The 21,931-nt window shown below is 43.1% G+C and overlaps 1 protein-coding gene across 2 annotated transcripts; it reads left to right on the top strand.

Moving 5' to 3' along the window:
* The first annotated feature begins 66 nt into the window (after window positions 1–66).
* On the top strand, window positions 67–21,836 carry Tmem175 (transmembrane protein 175). Of its 2 annotated transcripts, none has more exons than XM_048447031.3 (13): window positions 67–247; window positions 378–531; window positions 10,527–10,562; window positions 11,704–11,965; window positions 12,140–12,178; window positions 14,773–14,870; window positions 16,887–16,938; window positions 17,206–17,241; window positions 17,956–18,039; window positions 18,366–18,530; window positions 19,306–19,384; window positions 19,668–19,803; window positions 21,022–21,836. In XM_048447031.3, exons 4-13 carry the CDS (start codon window positions 11,822–11,824, stop codon window positions 21,686–21,688), a joined length of 1,500 nt encoding a protein of 499 aa, XP_048302988.3. In that variant the 5' UTR covers window positions 67–247; window positions 378–531; window positions 10,527–10,562; window positions 11,704–11,821; the 3' UTR covers window positions 21,689–21,836. The 2 variants fall into 2 exon arrangements, with proteins under 2 accessions (XP_048302988.3, XP_048302989.3); XM_048447032.3 differs by having other exon boundaries at window positions 68–247; window positions 11,794–11,965.
* The last annotated feature ends 95 nt before the right edge of the window (window positions 21,837–21,931 follow it).

The following is a 21,931-nucleotide window of genomic DNA, read 5'->3' as shown; positions in this document are numbered from 1 at the left end:
GCAGCAGGCGGAGGGGCGCGTGTTTCCGCAGAGCCAGTAGGACGCGCAGGCGCAGAGGCTGAAGTCCCGGGGGCCTCAAGCTCCGGAGAGGCGTGGAGAGGGGCGGTCGCTATCTGGCCCAAACCTCTCTCCGTTGCTTCCGCTGACCGGCGTTACGACCGCTTTCGCCGGGTCTAGCCTTCCTGGCTGGGGCGTCACGGGACGTTGGGCGCGTGCTGCGGACCGTCCCAGAGCCTGATGCCTCAAGGTAGAAGGGAGGCCTGGAGCTTATCCTAGGGTCCCTTAATGCCCGGTTGAGGAGAGGAGATGTCTATCAGACAAGCAGTCAGCCAGCCTATAACCCACAGACAAACATTCTTATTTTTTGGCCCACACAGGTTTGGGGGAGGACGAACTAGTTGCTAGCATTAAGACTGAAAAACGATAAGTTTAAAAGAAAAAAAGGCTTCACGACGTGCGTAGAAAACTCACCTGGCGGTACTGGACCCAGAATCCTGTGTGATGTCAACCGTCTAGAGCTGTTCACTTCAGGTGAGACTCGTGAGATCCCCTTACCTCTGGTTCCTGAAGCCACGCGAAGTTGCAGCCCCTGTGTAGATGATGTGTTTTGGAACTAAAAAGTTGGCCCTCAGGCTCAAATCAACATCTTAGTCTTCCCAGAACTGTATGCTATTAAACTACGTGCTCTCTTAAAAGTCAAGTAGAAAAGAAAGATGATCATTAGCCACAGTGAGGTAGGTGGTAGGTGAGGAAGCTGTGGATCACGCATGGAGGAATAAAGAGCTGATGGAGTAGAGATGATGTCTGGAGGTTGCTGAGGAGGTTTGTGGAGAAGAGTGTGGGAGCTGAAAGGGCAGTGTGGTGTTGACATTGTTCTTAGATGGGAGAGATGAGCAGCCCAAGCCAATGGGAGTTAAGCCTTCCTAGTACAGCCGAGAAGGGTACTGTCCCTTAGAATAGTAAGACAACCAAGTCACATCCAGATACGGGATATTTAGTTTTGGCATAGTAAAGATACTTTTCTATAAGAAAAAGACGAGCCGGGTGGTAGCTGCATACACCTTTAATCCCAGCACTTGGGAGGCAGAGGCAGGTGGATCTCTGAGTTCAAGGCCAGCCTGGTCTACAGAGTGAGTTCCAGGACAGACTCCAAAGCTACAGAGAAACCCTGTCAAAAGAAAGAGAGAGAGAGAGAGAGAGAGAGAGAGAGAGAGAGAGAGAAACTAGAAAAATCAGAGAAAATGAAACCCAAAGTAATTAGAAGAAGGAAGATAAATACCAAAATGCAGTGTAACAAGCAACAAGATCTGACTCTTTAAGGTCAATAAAACTTAGAAGTCGGGCTGGAGAGATGGCTCAGCACTTAAGAGCATTGAGTTCTTACAAAGGTCCTGAGTTCAATTCCCAGCAACCACATGGTGGCTCACAACCATCTGTAATGAGGTCTGGTGCCCTCTTCTGGTGTGCAGGCATACATGTAGACAGAATATTATACACATAAATAAATAAATATTAAAAAAAAACAAAAAAACCCTTAGAAGTCACTGGCCAAATTGAGTTAGAAAACCAGAAATGTCTGAGATCACAGATGAAGGAAATGTCTACTGAAAGGCTAACCAGAGCTATTATGAACATTTTCCCAATGAATTCAACGTAGTCTAAGTAAATGTTAACTTACTCAAGAAGAAATAGGTAAACAGTTCTATACCTACTAAAACATTCAACTTCTAAATGAAGATCTCTTAAAGATTTCGTACTTATATGGCTCTACTGAAAATCCACTAAACATTTAAGAAAAATGATTTTTAAAATCTACATGAACTTATATAGAAAATTGAAATATTTCTACAACTCATTCCCAACATCATAACATTGGTATCCTAACTTGGCAAAGACATAAGAAAATAACAAACTAATATTTTTCATGAGCATAACATTTTTTTAAAAAAAAATCTTTTTTTAAAAAAATTATTAGATTAAAAAAAATACCAATCCAAGTTCCTCCTCCCTCTCCTCCTCCCATTCCCTCCACACACCCTCCCACCCCGTCCCCATCTGATCCTCAGAGAGGGTAAGGCACAGTGCTTTGGGGAAGGTCCAAGGCCCTTCCTACTATATCCAGGCTGAGCAAGGTATCCATCCAAAGAGAATAGGTTCCCAAAAGTCAGTACATGCAGTAGGGATTAATCCTGGTGCCACTGCCAGTGACCCCTCAGTCTGCCCCAGCCATGCATCTGTCAACCACATTCTGAGGGACTAGTTTGGTCCTATTCTTGTTCCTTTCCAGTCTGGCTGGAGTTGGTGAGGTCCTATTAGCTCAGGTAAACTGTTTCAGTGGGTGAACACATCATGGTCTTGACCTCTTTGCTCATATTCTCATTCCTTCCACTCTTCAACTGAACTTTGGGAGCTCAGTCCATTGCTCCGATGTGGGTCTCTGCCTCTGTTTCCATCAGTTGCTGGATGAAGGTTCTATGGTGATATTTAAGATAATCTTTTAAAAAAAATATGTTTTAGCAGTTAGTTTAACATGAAGGACTAACATCCTTAATCCAAAATCCAAAACTTTATGTAACTGCCAACATGGTGCTTAAAGAGTTTTGGGTTTCTTATTTTGGAATTGGAAATGCTCATTTCCCAAATTTTTTTTGAAATATGAAATACTGTCTCTGATATCACAACTGATTGAGGTTTATTTGTGGAATGTAAAGTTGACTTTGTATTTAAATTTTGACCAATGTGATTTATGCTTACTAAAAGGTAAAGAACAAAACAAAATAGCCTGACATAGTGAGACACACCTTTAATAACTTCACTTGAGAAGTGGAGCACAGAACACTTTTAGGATAGTGAAAATATTTTGTCTAATGCCATAAAAATGGGCATATGTCATCATGCATTTCTCATTGCACAACACAAAGAATAAACCATAATGTCAACTATGAACTTTTAATGATGTATCGGTATTATGTCAGTTGTAACAATTAGGTCACCTTAATATAAGAAGTTAATGAGGAAATGAAATGTGAATTAGTATAATTAGTATTTTGTACTAAACTTGCTTTAAAAGTGTACTGGGAAAAGCCAGGCATGGTGGCACAAACCTGTCATCTTAGCACTAAGGTGTCTAAAGCAGGAAGATCAGGAGTGGCTTAGAATTTGAGGTTATCCTGGGCTGAGACCCTATGCAAAAAGCAAAACAAACAAACAAAAAACCCTATTGAAGGGATGAAACTCAGACTGGAGGAAGAATTACAAATTTCATAAATGATAAAAGAACTAGCCAGGTGGTGGTGGCAGCAGCAGCAGCAGCAGCAGCGGCAGGTGCACACCTTTAATCCCAGCACTTGGGAGGCCGAGGCAGGCGGGTCTCTGTGAGTTCAAGGCCAGCCTGGTCTACTGAGCAAGTTCTAGGACAGGCTTCAAAGCTACAGAGAAACCTGTCTTGAAAAACAAATAAACAAGAACTATATGTAGAACATATGTAAAGAAATGTGTTTCTGAATGTCTCATTTTGGAGGGTATCCACCAGAAAGACTACTTGGACATAGGTTTAAGTCAATAGAAAGTTTATTAGGGGGCTGGAGAGATGGCTTAGTGGTTAAGGGCACTGACTGCTCTTCCAGAAGACCCAGATTCAAATCCCAGCAGTGTCATGCAGCTCACAACTGTCTGTAATTCCAAAATCTAACACTCTCACAAAGATATACCTGCAGGCAAAACACCAATGCACATAAAATAAAAATAAATAAATTTTTTCTTAAAGTCTTTGTTAGCTGGCCAGTGACTATACTAGGTGTTTGGGATCTCAGTATAGCCCCAAACTTTTCTCAGGGTGGGCTTTTAAGTACAAAAAATATATCCTGGGTTGACATACTTCATTTAATAAGAGCAGTTAACCAGAAGCAGAACGAAAGAACCCAAAAAGCAATATTAGTAACTTTCCCAGAACTACGGACTTTTATGGATTAGATCTTTGTTTTCGTTTTGGCTGGTGGTGCTACCTATGTGCTGAGTTTTATGGCCTGAATGGTACTTTCATCATGGAATCAGTTGTATTAAGGTCTGGTGCCCTATTAAAGCATAGTCTTTTGTAGTTCTAGACTCCAGGATGATGTGGAAATCTGTGAGGTGTAGTTTCATCTTTCGAGTGTACCTTTCTGTTTTGCGTCTGTGCTCTGGTTTTCTCAAGCTTTAGTACTTTGGCACATAGGCTTTCCCTGTTAAAGTTCTCTCTTGCTTTTACTTTTTGTTTATTCTCACAAAATTGGATATTAGAGATTAAAATGTGAGGGTTAGAGAAGATGGCTTATCAGTTAAAGAGCATCGGCTGCTCTTCACAGGACATGAGTTCAAATCTAGCACCCACATGACTGCATATACCGACTGTAATTCTAGTTCAGGGAATCTGAGGTCCTCTTCTGTCACCCAGTGGTACTAGGCATGCACATGCACATACTTGCAAGCAGACACCCATACACATAAAGTAATAAAAATACTAAGAAAAAGATGTGAACCACTTGTAACAATGCTTAGTGCTTGGGACATCCTTGGTAAATGTCTCTTACTGTTCTCCCATCTTGGTCATGTCAGACACTGCTCTGGGATCTTTCGTTCTGGGTGATGGGTGGGCCCTTCCTTCTGCAGTCCATCCAAGAAGTCTTCCTGCTCATTTATGTGCCTGATGAACACTCAGATGGTTACCATTTGTCTGTTTCTAGGGCCTAGTGTAATATGTAGTAGATTTAGCCCAGAAACAACAAGCTTTGGGCACTGTCTCGTGAATTTCTAGCTTTTTTTTTTTTTTAACTCTCACCGTCGTTTAGAAATCCTGAATTTCTTCTGTCTTTTAAAATCAACTCCATGTCCTACTATTTTCAGTCTTGTGTCTTTTTTTCTTTGTTGACATGTGTCTTAAAATCTGATGTGTGAGCTGGGCGTGGTGTTGCACACCTTTAATCTCAGAACTCTGGCAACAGAGACAGGTGGCCAGCCTGGTCTATAGACCACGGTTAAGGAAAGCTACACAGAGAAACCCTTGAAAAATCAAATAAAATAACCAAAACAAAAACCCTGGTATAAGATAAGATAGTCTAGGTTGTATTTTCTAATAAAAAAAAATAATAATTTAAGCCTGGCGGTGGTGGTGCATGCCTCTAATCCCAGCACTTGGGCGGCAGAGACAAGTGGATCTCAGTGAGTTTGAGGCCAGCCTGGTCTACAGAGCAAGTTACAGTACAGGCTCCATAACTACTGGGAAACACTGTCTCGAAAAACAAAACAAACAAAAATTATAAAACATATACAAGTGTTTTGCATGCACACATGTATACATGTGCACTCCATGTGTGCCTGGTACCCTTGGAGATCAGAAGAGGGTTTATTAGATCTCCTGGGACTGGAGTTACAGAGCGTTGTACCCTAACATGCAAGTGCTGGGAACTGGACCCGTGTCTTCTGCAAGAGCAGCATGTGCTCTTAAATGCTGAACCAACTCTTCAGTACCAGTTGTTTTCTTAGTAATGTGGTAAAGTATGCACGAAAAAAAATTTTTTTAGATAAGACTTACTGTATAACCTAAGCTGTCCTCAAATTTGAACCCTTACCTCTAACCCCTTAATGATAAGATTATAAGCATGGGTTCCTACACACATGTACACACCACACATCATTTTGTGTGTGTTTGTGTATGTATGGTGGAAGCATATGCATCTGTATACACCAGAAATCAACACTGGATTTCTTATATCATTCTCCATCTTTATTTGTTGTTTGTATGTGTGTGTGTGTGTTTGTTTGTTTAGATGCAGCACTTCTCACTGAACCTGAAGCTCATCACTTTGCCCACCAGGACCGTCCTGTTCTGCTTTTCAGTGCTGGGATTACAGAAGTGTGCTCCCACACCTGGCTTTTTATATGGGTGCTGAAGATCTGAACCCAGATTCTCATTCATGCATAGCAAGCACTTTAATCACTTAGCCATCTTACCTTTCTATTTAGTCATTTATAAGTGTATAGTCTAGTGGGACTAAACACATTCACATTCTTGAACAGCTATAACCATTATCCACTTACAGAATCTTTCATCTTGTAAAACTGAAATTTTGTTCTCATTTAAACTCTACCCCATTGTCCCAATCTCTGGCTCTTTTACTTTGTTTATGGATTTGATTGCTCCAGGGACCTCATTAAATGGAATCTTGCTGATTTATGTTTATATACCTGACTTGCTTCAGTTAGCATGAAATGTTTAAGGTAACATCTGTGTTGTGTGTCAGAACTTCCTTTTTAAAGCTGAACAATATTCTGTTGTATATAGATCTGTGTGTATGTGTGTGTATATATATATATATATATATATATATAATGTGTGTATATTTATTTAGTGTATGTATTTAGTCATTTATATACATATACACACATTACATTTTGGTTGATGTTTGTGTTGCTTCCTCTTGATTGTTCTGAATAAGTTTCAGTAAATATTGGTGCATAAATACTTTAAAAGTCTCTGCTTTCTATTCTTTTGAATACTTAGAACTGAAATCACTTGACCCTGTAATAATCCTATTTTTTTGACCAACTGCCATACTGTTTTCCACAGTGACTGCATCATTTGAAATTCCCCCAACAGTATACAAGGGTTCCAGTTTGCCAACATCCCTGTCAACGTTGCTCATTTTTCATCCTTATTACAGCCATGGTAATAGAGTATGGTCTCATCATGGTCTTAATGCAATGTAATGATGTTCAGTCTCTCTTAATGTTCTTATTAGCCAGTCACAACGTCTTTGGCAAAATGTATGCATTCTTTGTCCATTTTTAAAATTCCATTAGTTGTTTTTTTATATTAAACCTGTAGTTATTTTCAAGTTTGATTTTTAACAAATGTGTCCAGGAGAGAGCCCACAGGAAACAGTGAAGCCCATGGGGGCAGGGCCCTCCCAGTGCCCGAGGAGGGAGCACGCTCCCTCCTTCTTCTTCCTCTTTTCACCATCCCTCAAGGGGTTTAGGAAGAGACAGAGAAGGGGGCTGGCCTCCAGTCTGTATAAGCAGTGCCTGTGGGTAAAGGGCTATGGAGAACAAGGTATCAGACCTGGGCTAAATGGAGAAAGGGAGCAAATATCATTTGCCAGAATCCACAGATCTCTCATTCCAAATTGAATTCAAAAGAAGTGGGAGGGAAAGCAAACCACAAGCAGCACCCATTCCCGTTCCCCTCCCAGGGCTGTAAGGGAAAAGAGGCAGGTAGGTTCACTAAGACACGACTCTCCTCATTGTGGTCAAGAGAGCAAGGTGAAGGCCAGGGTCTCCCCAACAGTTTAAAAGAGTGAGAAAACCAAAATATATTGTATAGGAGTTCAGCTAAGGGCCCAGCCAGAGCAGAACCAGGCTGGGGAAGTGGTCTCTGTAGGCTCTGCTGTGATCACTGCCACCTTATCTTGAGAGCCAGGTAATTTGCCATGGCCTTGTTTGCAACAGCTGCCTCATCTCTCATGGCAGACTTAGGATCTGTTCTCCATAGATATATTTCTCAATCTCCTTGGCAAGGTCTCTCTCAGGCAGACAAAAGTCCTCATACCTTCACAGTATCTTGGAGTAGATATTGGTATTCATCCTGGATGTCCGTCAGCTAGGAGCCATTTCTTTTGATGTTGGGGACATCCATGTTATGAGTTGATAGGCAGATCTCTTCATATTTTATCCCGGTAAATATGTCACTGCCAACCAGGTGGACCTTGGCTCATTCCAGTCTTTGAAGTAGACATTTTTACCGTTTAACATGACTGGTCTTTTTTTTTTCTTTAAGATTTATTTGTTTATTTATTATGTATATGCTGTTCTGCCTACATGTATACCTGCACACCAGAAGAGGGTACCAAATCTCATAGATGGTTGTAAGCCACCATGTGGTTGCTGAGAATTGAACTCAGGACCTCTGGAAGAGCAGGCAGTGCTCTTAACTACTGGAGCCATCTTTCCAGCCCCCATGACTAGTCTTTAAGTACCACAAAGCCATTCTTATGTAATGCTGAACACTGCATTGGGAAATGGCTGAGGTGCCTGTGTCTCCTGTCTCAAAGTCCAAATCATTTCTATTCTAAGAGCCTCAATTCCAATTAAATAAAGTTGAATTCCTTGACTTGGAAATCTGCATGGACATCATCACTTCACATGAAGCCTGAGGGATGAGCTAGAGTCCAGGGGCCTCATGGAGCATTAACATACGCCTGCAGTAGGCCCTAGAGTGCTCCTCAACTGAACCTGTCTAGTTGCTTTTATTATTGGGTTATAAAGAGTCTTTATATTCTTTAGTTGCTAGATCCTTATCAGATAAGACTTGCAAATAATATTTCATATTTTATTTTATTTATTTTATTTTTTTAAGATTTATTTATTTAAATAATCTTATTCAGTAAATACTTATACAGTATTCTGCCTACACACATGCCTACAGGCCAGAAGGCACCACCAGATTCATTACCGATGGTTGTAAGCCACCACGTGGTTGCTGGGAACTGAACTCAGGACCTTTAGACGAGCAGGCGGTGCTCTTAATCACTGAGCCATCTCTCCAGCCCTGTTTCATATTTTATAGATTATCTTTTATTTTTTTAATCTTATCCTTTTGAGTCACAAAAGGTATTAATGTTGATGAAGCTCAATGTTAGCATTTTTATTTGCTTATTTATTTATTGTACTTTTTAAAAATAGGGTCCCTCTACATCGTCCAGGCTATCCTGGAACTCACTGTATAAAACAAGCTGGCCTCGAACTTGAAGAGATCTGCCTGTATGTTGCCTCCCAAGGGACCAAAGATGTAGGCCACCATGCCAAGATTGTTGTTTATTCTTTTTAATGCTGTCTTTAGAAATCTTTGCCTGCAGCAATTTTCCCAAAACTTTCTTCTAAAAGTTTCATGGTTTTGTCTGTTAAATTCAAATATTCCCTCCATTTGAATTCATTTTGTTGGGGTTCTTTGGCATATGGACATTCAGTTGTCCCTATACTATTCATTGAAAAGAACATTCCTTTTCCTATTAAATAATCTCTGCTCCCTTGTCAAGAATAAAAAATCAGTTAACCATAGATGTTTGAATTTATTTCTGAACTTCACATCTCTGTGCCAGCACTAGGAAAACATGAGTCTTTTTCTGCCTGTCAATGGATAAGCTGCTAGTACCTTTAAGACAGTGAAAGTAGACAGCAGCAAAAAAGACGTGTGTTGTGATGTTCTCAGGAACATGGTGAATCTCAGGTAGCAGAAGCTATACTAAAAAGGTCCCTTAGTGTGTGCCTCATGAACAAGGCATTCTGGAAATGGCAAAGTATCAGTAATAGCAGAAACACCAGTGTCTGTCATCAACATCAACCAAGTGCTAAGGTCTAGGCATGGAAAGCTTAGAAGGGCTAGCTGAGGATGGAGTACCCTTCAGTCTTTATTTTATGAGTATGGATGTTTTGTCTGAATGTATGTCTGTGTACCATATGCTTGCAGTGCCCACAGAGGCCAGAAGAAAACATCAGAATTCCTGGTACCAGAGTTACAGATGGTTGTGAACTGTCATGTGGGTGCTGGGTTATGAGTCATGGTCCTCTGAAAGAATAGCTAGTGCTTTCAACCACTAGCCATGAGCCATATCTCCAGTCTTCCTTCAGTCTTTATGGTTGGGGTAACACAACTGTGTGTATTCCTCAGCAGCTCAAGAGAACTGCACAGCAAAGGCATGGTTTTGACTGCATAATCTAAAGCAGTGATTCTCAACCTGTTGATTGCCACCCCTTGGTGGTTGTTGAACAACCCTTTTGCAGGGGTTACCTAAGACCATCAGAAAACACATATATTTACATTACTGTTCATAATAATAGCAAAATTACAGTTATGAAATAGCAATGCAAATAATTCTATGGTCAGAGAGTCACCATAATATGAGGAACTATATTAAAGGGTCACAGCATTAGAAAGGTTGAGAACCACCAATCCACAGAGTGAGCCTTAAGTGAATGTAAACCAGGGATACAACAGAAAAACATGTTGCTACTCATGCCTGCCTCTGCCATCCAGGCACTACCTGCTTATCCTGTAGCTAATAAATCTGTTTTTGTCTTACATATTGTCATTTAACAAGAACAAGGAAAATGACAGAACTTGTCTTTCTGTAACTGCTTTTTTTTTTCCTTCTTAGCATTGTGTTTGAATTTTACCTCTGGATTCATGTGTAGGGTCCTCACAACATTAATGGCTTCATAATAAGTCACATTTTTTTCCTTTTCTTGTTGTAACAAACCTTGCTTCAGTGCAGAGTCCAGTTGTGTCCCCTCAGATTCAGCTGTTTTTCTGTAAGGGTGTAGATTGCACTTTTAGAGTTGTTACTAACCGCCAGTTCAGATATGGCCCGTTTCTCCCCAACATAGCCAAGTATCCTCCTCATATGCTCTTGACTAAGTATCTTTACTATTCATTGCTTTCAGTTGTGTTTCCTTGATTACTAGTAAAGTTGAATTTTGTTTTCTTTCTTTTGCAGTGCTGGGGACAGAACCCAGGACATCATATATGTAAGGTAGGCTATCTCCACTGAGCGGTACTCAGCATGAATGCCTTAGATATGTTTGTTTGCATCTTGCTTCTTTCCTATTTGAAAATTGTTAGTTGTCTTTGTTATCCCTTTGTTTTTTATGTATCGTCTTGGTAAAGGCTTGTGCTTGATTGCTGGAGCAGCATGCCACATCACCCCCTTGCCTCTGATTTTGTAGTGCCTGATGTTAGATCAACAGCATCCTCTTCAGAGTAAACCCAGTCGTACTTTATGTTAACCTTGTTTCAGTACTAAAGAGCTTGGGCTTGTGACCACCCTTCAAGTATCCTGGCTTTTACTTTCCCATCTTCCCAGAGAGAACCACTACCTTCTGCCCCTTACTATCTACCTTTCAGCCTCATCTCCCCTAACTCTGCTGCCTGAGGCTGTCCTTCCTATGTCTTAGTAATCGTGCCCAAAGCAGGTACATGTATGTTGTTGGGCTAGTGGGCTTGCCCTTCTGGACCCAATTATTAACTTTCCTCTTATCGTCTCAGAACCCGCTCTCCCAGAAACACTTCTGTACCCTGCTTGGGCAGGCATATTCTACCTTACCCCTGGTCACAACTTCATCCTTCTGACCAACTTTGTCATGCTCCTATCCTCTCTCCCATGATTGCAAGTGGGGACTTGGAAAATACTTCCCAGTGACCCACTCTTCCATATCCTATAGCTGCTGAGTGGTTCTCAGTGTTTCTACCACTGGGTCTGGTATAGATACAGATGGATTTCAAGGCTGTACATTAGCCCTTTGCTCCTGGAGCACAAATATCTCTCCTTCTTAGAGAACATTTCAGCTGGCATCTTGTTTCTGAACAGCTTAAAAACATCCCAGAGCCTGTGAGCTAAGGCAGTAACAGCCCTCAGGGATATTATCTTTAGCCAGAAGATGTGCTCAAGCCTGATAAAGCAGCTTGTAGTGGAAATTTGGGGTCAGAGTTCAGGCCTTCCATGGTACCATAGTATGCTGAGCATCTACCCTGTATCATCAGTGCTTTCCCAGAGACAGTGTATCGTCCCAGTCACAGAGCTCGCTGATGAGTCTGATGCCGATACTCTTTGCCTGTGGCTGGGAATCTGAAGGGGCTACCTTGTGAAGTGTCTCTTTCTTTGTCTCTATACCTAGCCCTTGTTTCTGCATTGAAATGGCTGAAGTCTACAGGGTTGGCCACCTGGGACATCCCACTGATAAGCTTAGAGCTACACTTCTTCCCAGGCTGCTGTGACAACTCTGTGGCCCCACCATGTCCAGGCCTCAGACCCAGGAGCAGGCAGTGGATTCCGAGGGAGACTCATCCCTACACAGGAGAGACGAGGAGGGGCCCCAGAGCTCCCACCGCATGCTGGGCTTCAGTGATGCACTGCTCTCCATCATTGCTACCGTCATGGTTAGTGCTGGGCCTCCTCAAAATCCACCCCTGGTTTCTGCAGCAGCCTCAGATACCCACGCCTATCATGAAGTTGGGGCTGCTCAGCCATAGTCAAGAGCTCACATACCTCTGCCTCTGAGTATCCACAGCCCAAGAAGCATCTCTTGGTTATTTTTGTCTTTGTTCCTTTAGATCCTGCCTGTGACCCACACAGAGATCTCACCAGAACAGGTAACAGGAGCAGACTTTGTACAGTGGGCCAATAAGAAAACCCAACCTGTACTTGGGGAGCCAACCCCCGGCAGCAGAGCCCAAGGCAGGGTTTTTATTGAGAGGGTGGGATACTTGTGTTTCTTCCTGGAAGGATACATACTTAGAGTTGGGGCTTAAGCACAGGGTCCTGTAGAGGAGATGACTTCTAACCAGGTGGACAGGTAGTTACAGCATGTCTGCCCCACCAAACTAGCCTGTATAGGTAGCAAAGAGCTTTTTAAAAAGCTCCATTATTTATAGCCAACTTTAAGGGATTTTAATTTTTTTCCTGGAGTCAACAACATGTAGCTCTTCAGTGAACTTTGAGACTTGGATAGCACTGAGGTGTCTTCCTTTGTTTCGTCCTTGTGACTGGCATGCCACCATACAAGCCTCAAGAGGCAGGTTGCAGCGCTACCTCACTGTCCCACAACAATGAGGTGTGGTTCTAGCTATACCTGCAGGCTGAGCTAGATCTTTGGGGAGGCCCCAGAACTCCTGAGGTTTTTCTTTTGAACTGTAGTTACAGCACTAGTGTGGTGTTATGATGAAAATTAAACTTGAGAGACGTGAGCATCAGACCGCGCTTGTACTGTGCTTAAAGCTGTTCTGATGAGAAAATGCCTGCTAGTGGGTGGTCTACATAGCAAGCTCCAGGCTAGTCAGGACTACATAGTGAGAACCTGCCCCCCCCCAAAAAAAACTAAATAAAATTAAAAAACATAGTGAACAGATACAACTTAGTGGTAGAGTGCCTATCCTGCATGAATGAGGTGGTAGTTTTAATCCCTGGTACTGAAATTTAAAACATTTCATTTGTTTTTTGTTATTGTTTTTCGAGACAAGAGTTTCTCTGGATAGCTTTGGCTGTCCTGAAACTTGCTCTGTAGACTAGGCTGGTCTCGAACTCCTAGAGATCCATCTGCCTTTGCCTCTGAGTATGGGGATTAAAGGCTGCACCACCCCCACCTGAAAATGTATTACTGCGAGAGTATAATGTTCATGGGATAGTGCAGGCACACATATCCCACAGCATATGTGTAGAGATCCGAAGATACTTAACTGACTTTTATTTTGGTTTGTTTTTTTTTTTTTTTGACAAGTTTTCTCTGTGTAACAGTTCTGGCTGTATTGGAACTTGCTTTGTAGACCAGGCTGACCTCAAACTCACAGAGAAGATCTGCCTGCCTCTGCATCCTGAGTGCTGAAATTAAAGGTATGTGGCACTATGCCTGGCTTCTGCCCAATTTTTTAAAAAGAAGACTTAACTTCTAGGCCTGGTGGCAAATTGCCTATGATCAGTATCTGCTCTGGAGGTTGAGACAAAAAGGTTTCCAAGTTCAATGCCAGCCTAGGCAACTTAGACCCTGTCTCAGAATAAAAAGTAAGAGGCCAGGTGTGGGAGTGTGCACTTAATTCCCCAGTACTTGGGAGGCAGAGACAGGTGGATTTCTGTGAATTCAAGGTCAGTCTGGTCTCCACAGTGAGTTCCAGGACAGCCTGGGCTATATAGAGAGACCTTGCCTCAGATACAAACAAAAAGCTGGGCACACCTTAATCCTAGCACTCACAGAGGCAGGTGAATCTCTGTGAGTTGGAGACCAACTTGATATACAAAGTGAGTTCCAGGACAGCCAGGACTGTTAACACAGAGAAACCCAGTCTCAAAAAACAAACAAACAAAAACAACCCAAAAGTGGAAAGATACTTGAAGGTATAGCTCAGTGGTGGAACACTTGCTTTGTATGTATGAGGCCCTGAGTGGAAGACACAGGAGACAAAAACATACAAATAAATGTTTGTGAGAGCATTTGATAGGATGATTCTGAAATGAAATTTCAAGTCATGATTCAAAGCGATACTTGCACAAGAAGAACTAACGAAGCCAATAAACCAATTGATTTCTTTGAGTACGTATAAAAATATAAATCTTCCTTCTCATGATTTCTGAGGTAAGTGTTCTTGCCTTTGAAAATTGAGGTTTCTTTTCAGTACAGTGGTCTCTATTCAAGCCACAACCCCTTGAGTGGTATCTATGGCAGACCCATTCTGCTTGTAATTTCATTGGGAATTTTTAAAGATGTGCCTGCCCATGACTATGCTAGATCTAACCTAGGTATAGCTTAGACATTTATGTCTCTCTGGAATTCATATGTTGGAACTTAAACCCCAAAGTGAACACTTTAGAAGGCAATTAATTACCTTCTAAAAGGACTGGATGCCTTTTGTCTTTTGTATCCCCTTATGCTGTGACTGTTGAGGTGCTTAGACTCTCCCTAACAGCAAGCCTGCTGACAGCCAGGACTTTTTTCCACTTGAGGTGATGGTGTCAGACTGTGACACCCAGGGAATCTATTGCCTTAGAACTGCCTGTAAAAGACACTTTTGAGGGTGGAGGTGGGATAAGTGTGGCAGATGTGAGATTAGACTGGGAGCAGACATAGACTGTGTGCACTATGAGGCTGGGGACCTTCCTAAATGTCTCACTCTGCATTAATGTAAGTCTTGTTGAAATGACCACTGTTGGGTCACATATGTTACTTTGTTCTAATAGCAGTGTTCTTTTCATACAGCAATTTGACAAAAGTATACAGAAACTTCTAGCAACTAGGATTGCTGTCTACCTGATGACATTTCTAATTGTAACTGTGGCGTGGGCAGCACATACCAGGTAGGAAGTCAGACCTTTAATACAAGGTCCTCATTGTCATGAGTTACTCAGGGTAGGCAAAGGAGGAACAGGAGGCTTCCTTAGGCAGAGCTGGGCATGTAGGTGTTGCATTCCTGGCTGTAGATCAGCATGTTCAAAGGAAATACTCTTCAGAGAATGCTTAGTGTGCAGAAAAAATCCAGGTCCTAGTAAAGATTTCACTGCTCTGTGTGTATGTATGTTTGTGTGTGTTTGTGAGAGATACAGAGACAGACAGAGAAGAGAGAGAGAAACTAGTCGACCAGCCTGCCTCTGCCTCCTAAATGCTGGGATTAAAGGCATGCATCCAGCTCACTGCTCTTTAAAAGTACATTGAAAAGTACAGAAAAATGTTTCATGTTATACACTTGTCAATGCTGATAGATGCCTTTCTGTTTGAAGAGTTGGGCAGGCTTGCTCTATCTATCTATCTATCTATCTATCTATCTATCTATCTATCTATCTATCTATCTATCTATCTATTTATTTTTGTCTCCCTTGTTTATAGAATGTCCAGGAGGCTTACAGCCTGGTGGGTGACTTTAGTCAACCTTCTCTATACTGCGTCATGATTCATTCATTAGGGGCCACACCCACTGTGAAAAATATCAACAGCAGGGTTCTGAGGCCCAGGGAGCCTGCAGAATAGATCTATTCTGCATCCTGCTTTGGGTATTCAATACACGCATGGTCTTAGTACCAGCAAGTAGGCAGCAGAACTGCCATCTCTGGGATTGTAGCCCCTTCTATCTGGCTTAGTAAGACTCCATCCCAAATGAGCCTGTGCCACTGACATGAGCTAGCGGTAGCTCCCAGAGTGAGAATGCCAGCTCAGCTGAGTCCAGTCCAAGAGAAGGACGTGCTTGGAGTTGGATGGGTGGCATCCTGAGCCACAGTGAAAGACTACTGAGAGCAACCCTATTGCAGGGCCCAGGCATTGGAGGAAGCTTCATGATTCTTGGCAGTCTGTGCTCATGTTTCCATGAAGGATGGTGCTCCATTTTGTTTTCTATTTACGTTGTAGTATCTCCATATAAAACCATTTCTCTGTTAAGTACCAACTTCCAGCAGGTGCAGTGTATGAAATCTTTGAGGGGAAAATGAGGAAGGAATATTTCCTTTCTTCAAAATGGATTTTAGACATAATGAATAAAAACACAAGTGTACTGCACAATAGAGCTCTAGCTTTACATCCCCAGGGCTGATTCCCAGTAAACTCACAGGACAGGTAGCTCACAGCCACCCTGCTAGTCCTGCCCTTAGCAGGACCACCCTGGACAGTTAAAAGTCCCCTACCTTTGTGCAGAAGTCTTCTTCAAGACTTTCTCTGAAAAGACTGTCCCTAAGAGCTACAAGCTATACCGGTGATTTCTATAAACTATTCCTGCAAAATAATAGGAAGAATGTTATGGAAAAGATACATGCTTCCCTGCATAAGCTATGTTTTCTTTGAATTTTCTGACTTTCATACACTAGGTAGTATTTACATTTTTTAAAAGTTAAATTTTAGCCGGGTGGTGGTGGCACATGCCTTTAATCCCATCACTCAGGAGGCAGAGGCAGGCAAATCTCTGTGAGTTCCAGGTCAGCCTGGACTACAAGAGCTAGTTCCAGGACAGGCTCCAAAGCCACAAAGACACCCTGTCTTGAAAAACCAAAAAAAGAAAAGAAAAGAAAAAGAAAAAAAAAGTTAAATTTTATTTTGTGTGTGTGTGCCAAAATCAGAAAGCAGAGGATGGCTTGTAGGATTTGGTTCTCTCCTCCTGCCCTGTGGGTTCAGGGATCAAACTCAGGTTCTCAGGATTAATAGCAACCTTAATAGCACCCTAGTCTTCTCATCAGTCCCACTAGGTAGTATCGTAGCATCTTAAATTTGATCAAAAGTGACATCTTTAGTGACGCTTTAGCTAGAAAATACTGTGGGAGGTGCATTTTAAATTTAATATTATTGGAGCCATATTTGAATGATGGCCCATCTTCTCTTTTTCCTAACTTTAGATTGTTCCAGGTTGTTGGGAAAATAGATGATACACTTGCCTTGCTTAACCTGGTGAGTTATTGTTGTTTTGAAAAATGAGTTTAGGTATGATTTAACCCTCTTGAAAGATAGGAAAGGTATGGGTCCCCACAACCTGGATTCTGTCCATTCCTGAAAGTTCCTCAGATAGCCCATGGGGTCAGTCTATCCAGGACAGGGGCACAGGCTTCTTGGGTCTAGTGCCACAATTCCTGTAGATATATTGCTGCCTTCCTGGAGTGTCCCTTACTCTCTAGGCTTTCTGGTGACTGTGACCTCCCTCCTTTCCTTTCACTACAGGCCTGCATGATGACCATCACCCTTCTTCCCTACACAGTGAGTAAAAAGATCATCTCCCTGCAAGCCTCACTGAGCACATCCCTGTGTGACAGTCCTTAGAAGTGCAGGTTCAAGCCAGGTGATAGTGGCACACATTTTTAACCCCAGCACTCGGGAGGGAGAGGCAGGCGGATCTCTGTGAGTTCGAGGCCAGCCTGGTCTACAAGAGCTAGTTTCAGGATAGGCTTCAAAGCTACAGAGAAACCCAAAGCCAAAAAAAAAGAAAGAAAGAAATAAACAAACAAAGAAAAGAAAAGAAAGAAAGGAAGAAAGAAATGCAGTTTTAAGTCCTGGAGTACAAATTACAAAGAGAGTTCCAGGAACTAGTGTTTGGGGCTGAATAAAGAGGAAAGAATTTAGGACTGCTAGAGGCAGAGGCCACTGAGAATGTCCCTGCTGCCCCTTCCTCCCACCTGCCTCTCTCCATAATCTCCACAAGCATTTAAAATTCTAATATAGGCATTGTAGCTATACAAAACTATAACGTAGGTAATTCAGACCTGAAGGATTTACATGAGGTTAGTGATACTGACTTTAAAGGCCTGAAACAGTGGGTTGCAGAGCTGAATATACCCATGCCCAACCCCATTCCCTTGTCCTCTCACTAGGACAGTTTTCTTCTCAGTGCAGCAGACGGGGAAGCTCATTATACAGCACCTCAGAACCTAGCTCTGATAGCCTTTTGGGGGTTTGTGGGGGTTCTTTTGACAGTTTTCTCTAATGGTGACGTTTCCTGATGTGCCCCTGGGCATCTTCCTGTTCTGCATGTGTGTGATTGCCATTGGATCTGTGCAGGTAGGGACACGGGATATGATGTGTGTTTGCCATGGGGTGTGCAGGTCAGGTGCCAACATCCTGGTCTATGTCTCAAGTAGGGGTATTACCCATAATTGCACCTGGGATGTGGCATACCCAGGGCCTCACAGTCTCAGAATAGGATGAAAGTTTCTACCTTCTTCTTGACCCCAGCCTCTTAGAACTTCCCAGGGTAGGAGGCTATCAAGGAGTGACCCTCCTGCGCCTAACCCCTAAAAATGTGTTGGCTCAAGGGTTAACTGGTACTTCCTCTACCTGCTGATGGTGCCCTCTAACCTGTTTTGTTTGTTTTGTTTTGACTACAGGCACTGATTGTGGGGTATGCTTTCCACTTCCCACACCTGCTGAGTCCACAGATCCAGCACTCTGCATACAGGGCCCAGTCCCAACGGCACATCCTGCGCCTAGTCCTCCGTGGCCCAGCTCTGTGTTTTGTTGCAGCTATCTTTTCTCTCTTCTTCTTCCCCTTGGTGAGCACTGAAAATCTCAGAGGAAGTCTTAGCACAGCTGAAAAACATCGTGGACAGCCAACAGGAGAAAAAACAGGCAATGCTGTAGAAGCTGACTTGAACAGGGTCCACTTAAGTACTATGAAAGTATATTGAATTTTAAACCAAAGTATCCTAAGAATTGTGGAAAATAACAAACACTAGTTATTTTAAATGTTTGGTAATAGGCATGAGCATCCTCACACATGCATACAAACAAAAAATAATAATTAAATGTAGTTAAAATTAAATAAGTAAAAATTAATGAATTTTGGTAAGCATTTCAAGACCTTGGCAGGTCATCTTCTTGTGAGGGGATAAGGTTCCAGCTGAGTGGGTAGGAGCCAGGGAGCCCAGAGACTTTTAAACTACAACAGAACTATATATAGGAAACATCTATCCAAGCAGCCCTTGACTGGAGAGGTCACAGGTAAAGTATCTTTTCAAGCCCATTCCCTTTAATTTCTTACTTGGAATGCATACCTTCTGTTGTTGAGCTGTTTCCATTCTTTATGTATTCTGGATACTAAATTCTCAGAAAGTACACGACTGGTATGCATTTCTTATTTATGATAGTTCTTCCTTTTGAGATTAAGCCTTTATACACAGTTCGTTTCCATAAAGGACAGTTTTCTGCATTTTCCTTTGTTGCTCCTGCTGTCCCTCCATCTGTGGCAGAAGAATGCAACCAGACTTCAGGTGTGAGCAGTTCCCATTTCCAGGGAAACACCCTGACCTGTTTTATTTCTTTCTGTAGTCGTATGTGCTGATGGTGACTGTCATCTTCCTCCCTCATATCAGCAAGGCTACCACCTGGTGCAAAGACAAGCTCATGGGTAGGTAACCATGCACAGTAAGCATGTTGGAAAGTTCCACTGGCTACTTCCAAGAACCACTGATTGGGAATAAGGCATCAGTATGTAGTGGCCCTTCTGGGCTGAGCCTTGCTCTGGTGGTGGGTTTGCTGGGCCCTGGCTGCTTCTTGCCCCTTAAATATCTCTGCATCATTTCACCTCCTGGCCTGTATATTCCTGTCCCCTTGGAGAAGAGGGCAGTGATAGCCATACTGGTCTGACAGTCCCCCACCTAGGCTATTTCCTTCCTTTGGCATGTCCACAGGCCACAGGGAGTCTCCAGCTCACAATGTGGAACCCTTCAGTATTGATCTGCACGCACCTCTCAGCAAAGAGCGGGTGGAAGCTTTCAGTGATGGTGTCTATGCCATCGTGGCCACACTCCTCATCCTGGACATCTGGTGAGGACCCCAACTCTGCTCCTTTGTCCCATCTTCCAGGTGGTAGTATGTCTTTCAGTGTCTTGTCCTTAGGAACTCCAGAAAGGTATTACCTGCAGATTTATGTAGGCGCCCTCTTCCCCCTCGACCTGAAAGCACAGGTGCTAGGGAGAGTGACATTTTCTTTTTTTTTTTTTCCCCACCTGGAGAATGACATTTTCAAGGGTGCCTTGTGCTCTCTATCCCAGGAGTATTCAAGCAGCTCCCTCAGACCTTCTCCTCTTCCATACCTCTATGGCTTCTCTCTGACCTGGCTCTGATACAGTACTGTTGGAGCTCTAGTTTGGGTGCTCACTTTTATTCCCAAGTGTCTCTCCCACCCCACCTACCCCAACCCCTTTTTTAAAGCCCCTTGACCTCATCTAGTCTATGGTTCCTCAGTCATATTCCATTGCATTCTTATTTTATTAAACATGTTACAACTCTGGTTTTAGATTCTGCATCTGACACTATGATTCTCCTGATACTCTTGAGTAGGTTTTCCTATTATAATTTGTGAATTCTTATTAGCTAGAAGTAAATATTCATTAGTACTTGATACCTCAGGCCTTAGATTTAAAGAGTATTTCAGAACAATCTCCTTTTGTTTCCATTGCCAGGGCTGAAGGACTCACAGCTAAGAGGCCATGCTAGGGCAGGAAATTGTAGCCAATAGAAGGCTGCCACCTCCTGCCTGGAGTCTTACCTCATATGACAGCCCTCAGGCTCTTCTCTTTTGCCCTCACTTATGTCCCTCCTTCTGGCTAATTTGGAGAAAGCAGTGGGTACTTGGGCGTCCTGTCATACATGTCCTGGTGATGGGTTTCCATCGCTAGACTCTATGCTTTAACACAAGCTGCAAGATTCAGGATAGCTGTGGAGGCTGTCTTTTATAGGCGTCCTACCCTCAGAAGGCTGTCCTTGGCCATTGAACCAGAACTATCTGTCAATTCCTGGCTGTCAGATAGGGCCACCGGTTGGCAGAGAATAATATACAGGGCTGGTTAAATTTGCATTTCGAGTGAAGAAGAGTGGTAACTGATTAGTATGCTAAATATATGTAAGTAGCACATAGGGAACATTTGTGTACTAAAGATCACACGTCATTAATCTCAAATTCACTTATGTTGCTTTGTCTATCCTGGGGGTCCTGCCTTCTTTGGGAGGCTATTACAAATGCCATCTGTTCATACTTCCCAGTGAGGACAACGTTCCGGATCCCAAGGATGTCCAAGAGAAATTCAGTGGCAGCCTTGTGACTGCCCTGGGTGCATATGGGCCACAATTCCTGGCATACTTTGGCTCCTTCGCCACAGTGGGTCTGCTCTGGTTTGCCCATCATTCACTCTTCCTGCATGTCCGGAAGGCTACACAGACCATGGGGTTACTCAACATACTGTCACTGGCCTTTGTGGGTGGCCTCCCTCTGGCCTACCAGCAGACCTCAGCTTTTGCCCGACAACCCCATGATGAACTTGAGCGTGTGCGTGTCAGCTGCGCCATCATCTTCTTTGCCAGTATCTTCCAGTTTGCCATCTGGACTGCAGCCCTGCTGCATCAGACAGAAACACTGCAGCCAGCTGTGCGATTTGGTGGGCAGGAGCATGCTTTCATGTTTGCCAAGCTTGCACTGTACCCCTGTGCCAGCCTGTTGGCCTTTGCTGCCACCTGCCTGCTGAGCCGGTTCAGCACAGCCATCTTCCACCTCATGCAGATTGCAGTGCCCTTTGCCTTCCTACTGCTCCGTCTCCTTGTGCGCCTTGCCTTGGCAGGCCTTCAAGTCCTGTGGGACCTCCGGCCAGAGCACCCTCAATCAGGCCAGGGTGAACCTGAGGCACAGTCTCAGCTCTTGCCTGCCCCCTGCTAATGCCAACGAAGCTACATCTGCCCATTCCAGGCATACTGTAAGGGGTTCTATGAAGATGGCTCGGTAGAAGTTTGTGACCTTGGGGCTGTGGTTTTATTGGCTTGAGTATTGTGTACATTGCGAAATATCAAGATCTATTTCAAGATTATGAACATTGTTCACATTTTGCAGTAAGGGGTTTCATGGGAACTAATTTTATTGCTTTTACCCATTTACTTTCCTCTTTCCTCCCTTCCCCAACAC

The sequence above is a fragment of the Myodes glareolus genome, chromosome 8 (genome assembly GCF_982192425.1).
Source record: "Myodes glareolus chromosome 8, mMyoGla1.1, whole genome shotgun sequence".
Taxonomy (NCBI): Eukaryota; Metazoa; Chordata; class Mammalia; order Rodentia; family Cricetidae; genus Myodes; species Myodes glareolus.
This window is presented reverse-complemented; position numbering and strand designations above follow the sequence as displayed.

What these genes read in the sequence shown, in the direction of transcription:
- Tmem175 (XM_048447031.3), top strand. Translation starts at nt 11,822, where the DNA reads ATGTCCAGGCCTCAGACCCAGGAGCAGGCAGTGGATTCCGAGGGAGAC. An exon ending in CACTTGCCTTGCTTAACCTG is followed by an intron (nt 16,939 to 17,205) that starts GTGAGTTATTGT and finishes CTTTCACTACAG; the next exon opens with GCCTGCATGATGACCATCAC. An exon ending in TTGCCATTGGATCTGTGCAG is followed by an intron (nt 18,040 to 18,365) that starts GTAGGGACACGG and finishes TTTTGACTACAG; the next exon opens with GCACTGATTGTGGGGTATGC.